The sequence below is a fragment of the Petromyzon marinus genome, chromosome 71 (genome assembly GCF_048934315.1).
Source record: "Petromyzon marinus isolate PM22_M1 ecotype Great Lakes invasive population chromosome 71, UKy_Petmar_22M1.pri1.0, whole genome shotgun sequence".
NCBI lineage: Eukaryota > Metazoa > Chordata > Hyperoartia > Petromyzontiformes > Petromyzontidae > Petromyzon > Petromyzon marinus.
The window spans coordinates 4,697,716-4,712,715 of NC_133737.1; the positions used below are offsets into that span (position 1 = coordinate 4,697,716).

The 15,000-nt window shown below is 38.8% G+C and overlaps 1 protein-coding gene across 2 annotated transcripts in view; it reads left to right on the forward strand.

Annotated features, from left to right (window-relative positions):
* Positions 1–332: 332 nt before the first annotated feature.
* Positions 333–15,000, forward strand: part of RAP1GDS1 (Rap1 GTPase-GDP dissociation stimulator 1) — a 43,802-nt gene continuing 29,134 nt past the window's right edge. Inside the window, exons 1-5 of one of the 2 annotated variants that reach the window (XM_076055272.1) lie at positions 333–487; positions 3,818–3,900; positions 3,943–4,039; positions 8,425–8,568; positions 13,916–14,143. In XM_076055272.1, the coding sequence (XP_075911387.1) occupies positions 3,886–3,900; positions 3,943–4,039; positions 8,425–8,568; positions 13,916–14,143 (484 nt within the window). In that variant the 5' untranslated portion in view covers positions 333–487; positions 3,818–3,885. Of the gene's footprint in view, positions 488–3,817; positions 4,040–8,424; positions 8,569–13,915; positions 14,144–15,000 lie in introns of both variants that reach the window. The other variant, XM_076055271.1, reaches the window with a different exon arrangement.

Sequence of the window (15,000 nt, forward strand, 5' to 3'; positions counted from 1 at the left end):
GGGTGAGTGAGTGAGGGGGTGAGTGAGTGAGTGGGTTAGTGAGTGGGTGAGTGAGTGGGTGAGTGAGTGAGTGGGTGAGTGAGTGAGTGGTGAGTGAGTGGGTGAGTGAGTGGGTGAGAGGGTGAGTGGTGAGTGAGTGAGTGAGTGGGTGAGTGAGTGGGTGAGTGAGTGGGTGAGTGAGTGGGTGAGTGAGTGAGTGGTGAGTGAGCGAGTGAGTGAGGTGAGTGAGTGGTTGAGTGAGTGAGTGAGTGGTTGAGTGAGTGAGTGGTGAGTGGGTGGTGAGTGAGTGGTGAGTGAGTGGTGAGTGAGTGGTGAGTGAGTGGTGAGTGAGTGGTGAGTGAGTGGTGAGTGTGTGCGTCAGGAGTGAGTGTACAGGTTCTTCGTGATGCAGGCGTCTGTGAGGCTGTGGTTTTCGTGCTGAGTGGAGCTACACGCGGGACGGTTCGGGACACAGCATTGGACGTGATAGCAATCCTGGCTGAGCATGGTGAGGGTTACTCACCACTCACTCACCCACTCACTCACCCACTCACCCACTCACTCACCCACTCTCTCACCCACTCACTCACCCACTCACTCACCCACTCACTCACTCACTCACCACTCACTCACCCACTCACTCACTCACTCACCACTCACTCACCCACCCACCCACTCACTCACCACTCACTCACTCACCCACCCACTCACTCACCACTCACTCACCCACTCACTCACCCACTCACCACTCACTCACTCACTCACCACTCACTCACCACTCACTCACTCACTCACCACTCACTCACCACTCACTCACCACTCACTCACCCACTCACTCACCACTCACTCACCCACTCTCTCACCCACTCACTCACCCACTCACTCACCCACTCACTCACTCACCCACTCACTCACCCACTCACTCACTCACTCACCACTCACTCACCCACTCACTCACCCACCAACTCACTCACTCACCCACTCACCCACCCACTCACTCACTCACTCACCCACTCACTCACTCACTCACCCACCCACTCACTCATCCACCACTCCCTCACCACTCACTCACTCACTCACCACTCACTCACTCACTCACCACCCACTCACCACTCACTCACCACTCACTCACTCACCACTCACTCACTCACCCACCACTCCCTCACCCACTCACTCACTCACCCACCCACTCACTCACTCACCCACCCACTCACCACCCACTCACTCACTCACCCACTCACTCACTCACCCACTCACTCACCCACTCACCACTCACTCATTCACTCACCCACTCACTCACCACTCACCACTCACTCACCCACTCACTCACCACTCACTCACCCACTCACTCACTCACTCACCCACTCACACCCACTCACTCACCCACTCACTCACCACTCACTCACTCCTCACCCACTCACTCACTCACCCCACTCACTCACCCACTCACTCACTCACCACCCACCCACTCACCCACCCACTCACTCACCACTCACTCACTCACTCACCCACTCACCCACTCACTCACCACTCACTCACCACTCACTCACTCACTCACCCACTCACTCACTCACTCACCACTCACTCCACCCACTCACTCACTCACTCACCCACTCACTCACCCACTCACTCACCCACTCACCCACTCACTCACCACTCACTCACCACTCACTCACCACTCACCACTCACTCACCCAATCATTCACTGACCACTCACTCACCCACTCACTCACCCACTCACTCACTCACCCACTCACTCACTCACTCACCCACTCACTCACCCACTCACCACTCACTCACTCACTCACCCACTCACTCACCACTCACTCACCCACTCACTCACCACTCACTCACCCACTCACTCACTCACTCACCCACTCACCCACTCACTCACCCACTCACTCACCACTCACTCACTCACTCACCCACTCACTCACTCACTCACCACTCACTCACCCACTCACTCACTCACTCACCCACTCACTCACCCACTCACTCACCCACTCACCCACTCACTCACCCACTCACTCACTCACTCACCCACTCACTCACTCACTCACCCACTCACTCACCCACTCACCCACTCACTCACCCACTCACTCACTCACTCACCCACTCACTCACTCACCCACTCACCGCTCACTCACCCACCCACTCACTCACTCACCCACCCACTCACCCACTCACCCACTCACTCACCCACCCACTCACCCACCCACTCACCACTCACCCACCCACTCACCATTCACCCACCCACTCACCACTCACTCACCACTCACCACTCACCCACCCACTCACCACTCACCCACCCACTCACCACCCACCCACCCACTCACCACCCACCCACCCACTCACCCACCCACTCACTCACCCACTCACTCACTCACTCACCACTCACCCACTCACTCACCACTCACCACCCACTCACCACTCACCACTCACTCACCACTCACTCACCACTCACCACTCACTCACCCACTCACCCACTCACTCACCCACTCACTCACTCACCACTCACTCACCCACTCACTCACCCACTCACTCACCCACTCACCCACTCACTCACTCACCCACTCACTCATACACCCACTCACTCACTCACTCACCCACTCACCCACCCACTCACCCACTCACTCACTCACTCACCCACTCACCCACTCACTCACTCACTCACCCACTCACCCACTCACTCACCCACCCACTCACCCACCCACTCACCACTCACCCACCCACTCACCACTCACCCACCCACTCACCACTCACTCACCACTCACCACTCACCCACCCACTCACCACCCACCCACCCACTCACCACCCCCCACCCACCACTCACCCACCCACTCACTCACCCACTCACTCACTCACTCACCACTCACCCACTCACTCACCACTCACCACTCACCCACTCACCACCCACTCACCACTCACCACTCACCCACCCACTCACTCACTCACTCACCACTCACCACCCACTCACCACTCACCACTCACTCACCACTCACTCACCACTCACCACTCACTCACCCACTCACCCACTCACTCACCCACTCACTCACTCACCACTCACTCACCCACTCACTCACCCACTCACTCACCCACTCACCCACTCACTCACTCACCCACTCACTCATACACCCACTCACTCACTCACCCACTCACCCACCCACTCACCCACTCACTCACTCACTCACTCACCCACTCACCCACTCACTCACTCACTCACCCACTCACCCACTCACTCACCCACTCACCCACTCACTCACCCACTCACTCACTCACCCACTCACCCACTCACTCACTCACCACTCACTCACCACTCACTCACCCACCCACCCACCCACTCACCCACCCACTCACTCACCACTCACTCACCACTCACTCACCCACCCACCCACCCACCCACTCACCCACTCACTCACTCACCACTCACTCACCCACTCACTCACTCACTCACCCACTCACTCACCCACTCACCCACCCACTCACCCACTCACTCACCCACCCACTCACCCACCCACTCACTCACCCACTCACCCACTCACTCACCCACTCACTCACTCACCCACTCACTCACTCACTCACCCACTCACCCACTCACTCACCCACTCACTCACTCACTCACCCACTCACCCACTCACTCACTCACTCACCCACTCACTCACTCACCCACTCACTCACTCACTCACCCACTCACCCACTCACTCACTCACTCACCCACTCACTCACCCACTCACCCACTCACTCACCCACTCACTCACTCACCCACTCACTCACTCACCCACTCACCCACTCACTCACTCACCACTCACCACTCACTCACCACTCACCACTCTCACAGAGGCCCTGAAGCTTCCGTTGGTGAGGAGCGGCCTGCCTCAGATTCTCGTCAATTTGGTGGAGGAGGGAATGCTCCACGGTGAGGCCGCGGAGCTCCGCGGTGAGCCCGCGGAGCTCCACGGTGAGGCCGCGGAGCTCCACGGTGAGGCCGCGGAGCTCCGCCGTGAGGATTCCGCACTCATCAAGACGGCCTCGGACCTCCTGGTGCTGCTCCTCCTTGGAGGTAACCAGTTAGTGGTAGTTAGTGGTAGTTAGTACTAACTAGTGCTAGCTAGTATACTAACTAGTGTACTAGTTAGTACACTAGTTAGTGTGGTAGTTAGTGGTAGTTAGTGGTAGTTAGTGTATTAACTAGTGGTAGTTAGTGGTAGTTAGTGGTGGTTAGTGTGGTAGTTAGTACTAACTAGTACTAGTTAGTGGTAGTTAGTGGTAGTTAGTGTGGTAGTTAGTGTACTAACTAGTGGTAGTTAGTGTGGTAGTTAGTGTACTAACTAGTGGTAGTTAGTGTGGTAGTTAGTGGTAGTTGGTGTACTAGTTAGTACTAACTAGTACTAACTAGTACATTAGTTAGTGTACTAACTAGTACTAACTAGTACTAACTAGTACACTAACTACCACTAACTAGTACACTAACTACCACTAGCTACCACTAACTAGTACACTAGTTAACTAGTGTACTAGTTAGTACACTAACTAATGTACTAGTTAGTACTAGTTAGTGTGGTAGTTAGTGGTAGTTAGTGTGGTAGTTAGTGGTAGTTAGTGGTAGTTAGTGGTAGTTAGTGTACTAGTTAGTGGTAGTTAGTGTGGTAGTTAGTGGTAGTTAGTGGTAGTTAGTGTGGTAGTTAGTGTGGTAGTTAGTGTACTAGTTAGTGGTAGTTAGTGTGGTAGTTAGTGGTAGTTAGTGGTAGTTAGTGTGGTAGTTAGTGTGGTAGTTAGTGTACTAGTTAGTGGTAGTTAGTGTGGTAGTTAGTGGTAGTTAGTGGTAGTTAGTGTGGTAGTTAGTGTACTAGTTAGTGTACTAGTTAGTGGTAGTTAGTGTGGTGGTTAGTGGTAGTTAGTGTGGTAGTTAGTGTGGTAGTTAGTGTACTAGTTAGTGGTAGTTAGTGTGGTGGTTAGTGTACTAGTTAGTGGTAGTTAGTGTGGTAGTTAGTGTACTAGTTAGTGGTAGTTAGTGTGGTGGTTAGTGTACTAGTTAGTGGTAGTTAGTGTGGTAGTTATTGTATTAGTTAGTGTACTAGGTAGTGTATTAGTTAGTGGTAGTTAGTACTAACTAGTGTACTAGTTAGTGGTAGTTAGTGTGGTGGTTAGTGTACTAGTTAGTGGTAGTTAGTGTGGTAGTTATTGTATTAGTTAGTGTACTAGGTAGTGTATTAGTTAGTGGTAGTTAGTACTAACTAGTGTACTAGTTAGTGGTAGTTGGTGGTAGTTAGTACTAGTTAGTGGTAGTTAGTGGTAGTTAGTGTACTAGTTAGTGGTAGTTGGTGGTAGTTAGTACTAACTAGTGGTAGTAAGTGCGGTAGTTAGTGGTAGTTAGTGGTAGTTAGTACGAACTAGTACTAGTTAGTGGTGGTTAGTGTGGTAGTTAGTGTACTAGTTAGTGGTAGTTAGTGGTAGTTAGTGGTAGTTAGTACTAACTAGTACTAGTTAGTGGTAGTTAGTGTGGTAGTTAGTGTACTAGTTCGTGGTAGTTAGTGGTAGTTAGTACTAGTTAGTGGTAGTTGGTGTACTAGTTGGTGGTAGTTAGTGTACTAGTTAGTGTACTTGTTAGTTGTAGTTAGTGTACTAGTTAGTGGTAGTTAGTGTACTAGTTAGTACTAACTAGTGGTATTTAGTGTACTAGTTAGTGGTAGTTAGTGTGGTAGTTAGTGTACTAGTTAGTAGTAGTTAGTGGTAGTTAGTGGTAGTTAGTGTACTAACTAGTACTAGTTAGTACTAACTAGTACTAGTTAGTGTGGTAGTTAATACTAACTAGTGTACTAGTTAGTGATAGTTAGTGTGGTAGTTAGTGTATTAGTTAGTGGTAGTTAGTGTGGTAGTTATTGTACTAGTTAGTGTACTAGGCAGTGTACTAGTTAGTGGTAGTTCGTACTAACTAGTGTACTGGTTAGTGTACTAGTTAGTCGTAGTTAGTGGTAGTTAGTGGTAGTTAGTGGTAGTTAGTGTACTAGTTAGTGGAAGTTAGTGTGGTGGTTAGTGGTAGTTAGTACTAACTAGTACTAGTTAGTGGTAGTTAGTTCTAGTTAGTGGTAGTTAGTACTAGTTAGTGGTAGTTAGTGTACTAGTTAGTGTTAGTTAGTGTGCTAGGTAGTGGTAGTTAGTGTACTAGTTAGTGGTATTTTGTGGTAGTTAGTGTATTAGTTAGTGTGCTGGTTAGTACTAACTAGTACACTAGTTAGTACTAACTAGTACTAGTTAGTGTGGTAGTTAGTGGTAGTTTGTACTAACTAGTACTAGTTAGTGTGGTAGTTAGTACTAACTAGTACTAACTAGTGCTAGTTAGTGTGGTAGTTTGTGTACTAGTTAGTGTGGTAGTTTGTGTACTAGTTAGTGGTAGTTATTGTACTAGTTAGTGGTAGTTAGTGGTAGTTAGTACTAACTAGTACTAGTTAGTGGTAGTTAGTGTGGTAGTTAGTACTAACTAGTACTAGTTAGTGTACTAGTTAGTACTAGTTAGTGTACCGGTTAGTGGTAGTTAGTGGTAGTTAGTACTGACTAGTACTAGTTAGTGGTAGTAAGTGTGGTAGTTAGTGTGGTAGTTAGTGTACTAGTTAGTGGTAGTTAGTAACTAGTACTATTACTAGTTAGTACTAACTAGTACTAGTTAGTGTATTAGTTAGTACTAACTAGTACTAGTTAGTACTAACTAGTACTAGTTAGTATGGTAGTTGGTGTATTAGTTAGTGGTAGTTAGTGTAGTAGTTATTGTACTAGTTAGTGTACTGGTTAGAGTACTAGTTAGTGTTCTAGTTAGTGGTAGGTGGTGTTCTAGTTAGTGGTAGTTAGTGTACTAGTTAGTACTAGTTAGTGTGGTAGTTAGTGTGGTAATTAGTGTACTAGTTGGTGGTAGTTAGTGGTGGTTAGTGGTAGTTAGTGTACTAGTTAGTGTGGTAGTTAGTGTACTAGTTAGTGCAGTAGTTAGTATAGTAGTTAGTACTAGTTATTGTGGTAGTTAGTGTACTAGTTAGTGGTAGTTAGTACTAGTTAGTACCAACTGGTACTAGTTAGTGGTAGTTAGTGTAATAGTTAGTTGTAGTTAGTGTGGTAGTTGGTGTACTAGTTAGTGGTAGTTAGTGTACTAGTTAGTGGTAGTTAGTACTAGTTAGTGGTAGTTAGTACTAGTTAGTGGTAGTTAGTGTGCTAGTTGTTGTGCTAGTTAGTGTACTGGTTAGTGTATTTGTAAATGTGGTAGTTAGTACTAACTAGTACTAGTTAGTGGTAGTTAGTACTAACTAGTACTAGTTAGTGGTAATTAGTGGTAGTTTGTGTGGTGGTTCGTGTACTAGTTAATGGTAGTTAGTGTACTAGTTAGTGTACTAGTTAGTGGTAGTTAGTACTAGTTAGTGTACTAGTTAGTGGTAGTGGTAGTTAGTGTACTAGTTAGTGGTAGTTAGTGTGGTAGTTAGTGTGGTAGTTAGTGTACTAGTTAGTGTTCTAGTTAGTGTTCTAGTTAGTGGTAGTTGGTGTTCTAGTCAGTGGTAGTTAGTGTACTAGTTAGTACTAGTTAGTGTGGTAATTAGTGTGGTAATTATTGTACTAGTTGGTGGTAGTTAGTGGTGGTTAGTGGTAGTTAGTGTACTAGTTAGTGTGGTAGTTAGTGCAGTAGTTAGTATAGTAGTTAGTACTAGTTAGTGTGGTAGTTAGTGGTAGTTAGTGTACTAGTTAGTGGTAGTTAGTGTACTAGTTAGTACTAGTTAGTGTACTAGTTAGTGGTAGTTAGTATTAATTGGTGTACTAGTTAGTGGTAGTTAGTGTACTAGTTAGTGTGGTAGTTAGTACTAGTTAGTGTGGTAGTTAATGGTAGTTGGTGTACTAGTTAGTACTAGTTAGTGTGGTAGTTAGTACTAGTTAGTGGTACTAGTTAGTGTACTGGTTGTTGTACTAGTTGTTGTACTAGTTAGTGGTACTAGTTAGTACTAGTTAGTGTACTAGTTAGTGGTAGCTAGTGTACTAGTTATTGTACTAGTTATTGTACTAGTTCGTGATGGTGGTGATGGTGGTGGTGGTGATGGTGGTGGTGATGGTGATGGTGGTGATGGTAGTGATGGTGATAGTGGTGATGGTGGTGATGGTGGTGATGGTGATGGTTATGGTGGTGATGGTGGTGGTGATGGTGATGATGATGATGGTGGTGGTGATGGTGGTGGTGGTGATGGTGGTGATGGTGGTGGTGATGGTGGTGATGGTAGTGATGGTGGTGGTGATGGTGATAATGATGATGGTGGTGATGGTGGTGATGGTGGTGGTGGTGATGGTGGTGATGGTGGTGATGGTGGTGATGATGGTGGTGATGATGATGGTGGTGATGGTGATGGTGATGGTCTGCTGGTGATGGTGGTGATGGTGGTGATGGTGGTGATGATGGTGGTGATGGTGGTGATGTCACAGATGAAGCGATGGGAGCTGTCTACGGTGATGGAGGTGATGGTGGTGATGGTCTGCTGGTCTCCACCATCCTGGCGTGGACCTCTAACCCCAGGACTCAGCTACAGCTCACTGGAGCCCTGTCCATAGCAAATATCGCTCGCAACGGTAACTACATTATACACTACATATATAGTGTATACATATATATACTATATACATAGTATATATATGCATAGTATATATACTATGTAAAGTGTATATATAGTATATATATACTATGTATATCGCTCGCAACAGTAACAACATTTTACACTACATATATACTATGTATATATGTAGTGTATATAGTGTATATACTATATACGTAGTATATATACAGTATATATACAGTGTATATATATACATAGTATATACTATGTATATATACTATGTAAAGTGTATATATAGTATATATACTATGTATATCGCTCGCAAAGGTAACCACATTTTACACTACATATATAGTGTGTATATAGTATATATAGTGTATATACTATATATATTATATATACTATGTATATCGCTCGCAACGCTAACCACATACTATATATAGTATATACATAGTATTTATAGTATATATACTAAATATCGCTCGCAATGATAACCACATTATACACTACATATATAGTGTATATATACTACATACACTACGTGTATATACTACATATATAGTGTATATATACATAGTATATATACATATTATATATAGTATATATACTATGTATATAGCTCGCAATGGTAACCACATACTACATATACATAGTGTATATATACTGTATATATACTATATATACTATGTATATATAGTATATATATACTATGTATATAGCTTGCAATGGTAACTACATTATACTACATATATACTACATATACTATATACATAGTATATATACTATATGTACATAGTATATATACTATATATATCCTATGTATATAGCTCACAATGGTAACCACATACTACATATATAGTACATTTACTACATATACTATGTATATATACTATATATACATAGTATATATATACATAGTATGACTATGTAAATATAGTGTATATAACTATATATATAACAATGTGTATGTGTGTGTATACTATCTATATACTATATATACTATGTATAACTATATATAGTATATATAACTCTATATAACAATGTGTGTGTATAATATCTATATACTATGTATAACTACGTATATATAGTATATATAACTATATATAACAATGTGTGTATACTATCTATATAGTATATAACTACGTATATATAGTATATATAACTCTATATAGCAATGCGTATGTGTGTGTATACTATCTATATAGTATATATACTATGTGTATTTACTATATATACTATGTATATACTATATATGCTTTGTGTATATAGTATATATAACTATATATAACAATGTATAACTATATATATAACAATGTGTTTGTATACTATATATACTATATATAACAATGTATAACAATATATAACGTTGTGTGTGCGAATCGTTGGTGACTGTGTGTGTATACTATATGTATACACTATGTATACACTATATATAATATATACACTATATAATGTATAACAATATAACAATGTATAACAATATATAACGTTGTGTTTGTAGACTTTAATTGTGAATCGTTGGTGTCTGTGTGTGTATACTATATATATATACACTATATATAATATATACACTATAAGTATATAATATATAACAATATATAATATATAACAATATAACTATATATATAATGTATAACAATATAACGTTGTGTTTGTAGACTTTTATTGTGAATCGTTGGTGTCTGTGTATATATACTATATACACTATGTATACACTATATACACTATATATAATATAATATATAACTATATATAACAATATATAACTATATACATTGTATAACAATATAACGTTGTGTTTGTAGACTTTAATTGTGAATCGTTAGTGTCTGTGTGTACTATATACACACTATATATAATATATACACTATATATAATATAATATATAACAATATAACTATATATAATGTATAACAATATAACGTTGTGTTTGTAGACTTTAATTGTGAATTGTTGGTGTCTGTGTGTGTATACTATATACACTATGTATACACTATATACACTATATATAATATAATATATAACAATATATAACAATATATGTAACTATATACAATGTATAACAATATAACGTTGTGTTTGTAGACTTTAATTGTGAATCGTTGGTGACTGTGTGTGTACTATATACACACTATATGTATAATATATACACTATATATAATATAATATATAACAATAAAACTATATAACAATGTATAACAATATAATGTTGTGTCTGTAGACTTTAATTGTGAATCGTTAGTGTCTGTGTGTATACACTATATATAATATAATATATAACTATATATAACAATATATAACTATATATATAACAATAAATCTATATATAATGTATAACAATATAACGTTGTGTTTGTAGACTTTAATTGTGAATCGTTAGTGTCTGTGTATACACTATCTATATACTATGTATACACTATATAATATATAACTATATATAAAACTATATATAACAATATAAAACTATATACAATGTATAACTATATAACGTTGTGTTTGTAGACTTTAATTGTGAATCGTTGTTGTTTGTGTGTGTGTACTATATATACACACTATATACACTATATATAATATAATATATAACAATATAACTATATATAATGTATAACTATATATAATGTTGTGTGTGTAGACTTTAATTGTGAATCGTTAGTGTCTGTGTGTATACACTATATACACTATGTATACACTATATACACTATATATAATATATACACTTTATATATACACTATATATAATATATAACTATATAACAATGTATTACAATATAATGTTGTGTTTGTAGACTTTAATTGTGAATCGTTAGTGTCTGTGTGTACTATATACACACTATATATAATATATACACTATATATAATATATAACTATATATAACTATATATAATGTATAACTATATATAATGTTGTGTGTGTAGACTTTAATTGTGAATCGTTAGTGTCTGTGTGTATACACTATATACACTATGTATACACTATATATACTATATATAATATATAACAATATAACTATATATAATGTATAACTATATATAACGTTGTGTTTGTAGACTTTAATTGTGAATCGTTGGTGTCTGTGTGTGTATACTATATACACTATGTATACTATATACACTATATAATATATACACTATAAGTATATAATATATATAACAATATAAAACAATATAACAATCTATAACAATATATAACGTTGTGTTTGTAGACTTTAATTGTGAATCGTTAGTGTCTGTGTGTGTATACTATATACACTATATATTATATATACACTATAAGTATATAATATATAACTATATATAACAATATAACAATATATAACTATATATAATGTATAACTATATAACGTTGTGTTTGTAGACTTTAATTGTGAATCGTTGGTGTCTGTGTATATACTATATACACTATATATAATATATACACTATATATAATATAATATATAACTATATATAACAATATAAAACAATATAACAATGTATAACTATATATAATGTTGTGTGTGTAGACTTTAATTGTGAATCGTTAGTGTCTGTGTGTATACACTATATACACTATGTATACACTATATACACTATATATAATATAATATATAACTATATATAACAATATAACTATATACAATGTATAACTATATAATGTTGTGTCTGTAGACTTTAATTGTGAATCGTTAGTGTCTGTGTGTATACACTATATACACTATCTATATACACTATGTATAATATATAACTATATAATATATAACAATATAAAACTATATATAATGTATAACAATATAATGTTGTGTGTGTAGACTTTAATTGTGAATCGTTAGTGTTTGTGTGTATACACTATATACACTATGTATACACTATATATAATATAATATATAACTATATATAACAATATAACTATATATAATATATAAAACTATATATAATGTATAACAATATATAATGTTGTGTTTGTAGACTTTAATTGTGAATCGTTAGTGTCTGTGTGTATATACTATATACACTATGTATACACTATATATACTATATAATATATAACAATATAACAATATATAACTATATATAATGTATAACTATATATAATGTTGTGTGTGTAGACTTTAATTGTGAATCGTTGGTGTCTGTGTGTGTATACTATATACACTATATATTATATATACACTATAAGTATATAATATATAACTATATATAACAATATAACTATATTTAACTATATATAATGTATAACAATATAATGTTGTGTTTGTAGACTTTAATTGTGAATCGTTAGTGTCTGTGTGTATACACTATATACACTATGTATACACTATATATACTATATATAATATAATATATAACTATATATAACAATATAAAACTATATACAATGTATAACAATATATAATGTGTTTGTAGACTTTAATTGTGAATCGTTGGTGTCACGTGTATACTATCTATATATATACACTATATATAATATAATATATAACTATATATAATATATAAAACATATAATGTATAACAATATATAATGTTGTGTCTGTAGACTTTAATTGTGAATCGTTGGTGTCCGTGTGTATACACTATATACAATATATACACTATAAGTATATAATATATAACAATATAACAATATATAATGTATACCTATATAACGTTGTGTTTGTAGACTTTAATTGTGAATCGTTGGTATCTGTGTGTGTGTACTATCTATATACACTATATACACTATATATAATATAATATATAACTATATATATAATATATAACTATATATAACAATGTATAACAATATATAATGTTGTGTTTGTAGACTTTAATTGTGAATCGTTAGTGTCTGTGTGTATATACTATATACACTATGTATACACTATATATAATATATACACTATATATAACAATATAACAATATATAACTATATATAATGTTGTGTTTGTAGACTTTAATTGTGAATCGTTAGTGTCTGTGAGTATATACTATCTATATACTATGTATATAGTATATACACTAGATACAATATAATATATAACTATATATAATATATAAAACTATATAACAATATATAATGTTGTGTTTGTAGACTTTAATTGTGAATCGTTAGTGTCTGTGTGTATACACTATATACACTATGTATACACTATATATAATATAATATATAAAACTATATATAATGTATAACTATATAATATATAAAACTATATATAATGTATAACAATATAACGTTGTGTGTGTAGACTTTACTTGTGAATCGTTGGTATCTGTGTGTGTGTACTATCTATATACACTATATATAATATATACACTATATATATACACTATATAAAAAATATATACAAAATAACTATAACAATATAACTATATAACAATGTATAACAATATATAATGTTGTGTTTGTAGACTTTAATTGTGAATCGTTGGTGTCACGTGGGGTCATTCCGCTACTCCTCAACCTGCTGGAGATTCACGGAGGGGGCGGGGCCAGCGGTGACGGTGGGCGGGGCCAAGAAGACGGGGGGAGTGGCCAGGGGGACGGTGGGCGTGGTCAGGGGGAGGGTGGGAGGAGCCAGGGTGACGTCACTGTCCAGCATGCAGCTCTGAGTGCATTGCGAAATCTGAGCATTCCTGGTGAGTACTCACCACTACTCACCACTCCTCACCACTACACTCACCACTACTCACCACTACTCACCACTACACTCACCACTACTCACCACTACTCACCACTACACTCACCACCACTCCTCACCACTCCTCACCACTCCTACACTCACCACTACACTCACTACTACTACACTCACCACTACACTCACCACTACACTCACCACTACTCACCACTACACTCACCACTACACTCACCACCACTCCTCACCACTCCTCACCACTACTCACCACTACTCACCACTCCTACTCACCACTCCTCACCACTCCTCACCACTACACTCACCACTACTCACCACTCCTACTCACCACTCCTCACCACTCCTCACCACTACTCACCACTACACTCACCACTACACTCACCACTACTCACCACTACTCACCACTACACTCACCACTACACTCACCACCACTCCTCACCACTCCTCACCACTACTCACCACTACTCACCACTACTCACCACTCCTACTCACCACTCCTCACCACTCCTCACCACTACACTCACCACTACTCACCACTCCTACTCACCACTCCTCACCACTCCTACACTCACCACTACTCACCACTACTCACCACTACTACTCACCACTCCTCACCACTACTCACCACTCCTCACCACTACTCACCACTACACTCACCACTACTCACCACTCCTACTCACCACTCCTCACCACTCCTCACCACTACTCACCACTACTACTCACCACTCCTACACTCACTACTCACCACTACACTCACCACTACTCACCACTACACTCACCACTCCTCACCACTCCTACTCACCACTACACTCACCACTCCTCACCACTACACTCACCACTACT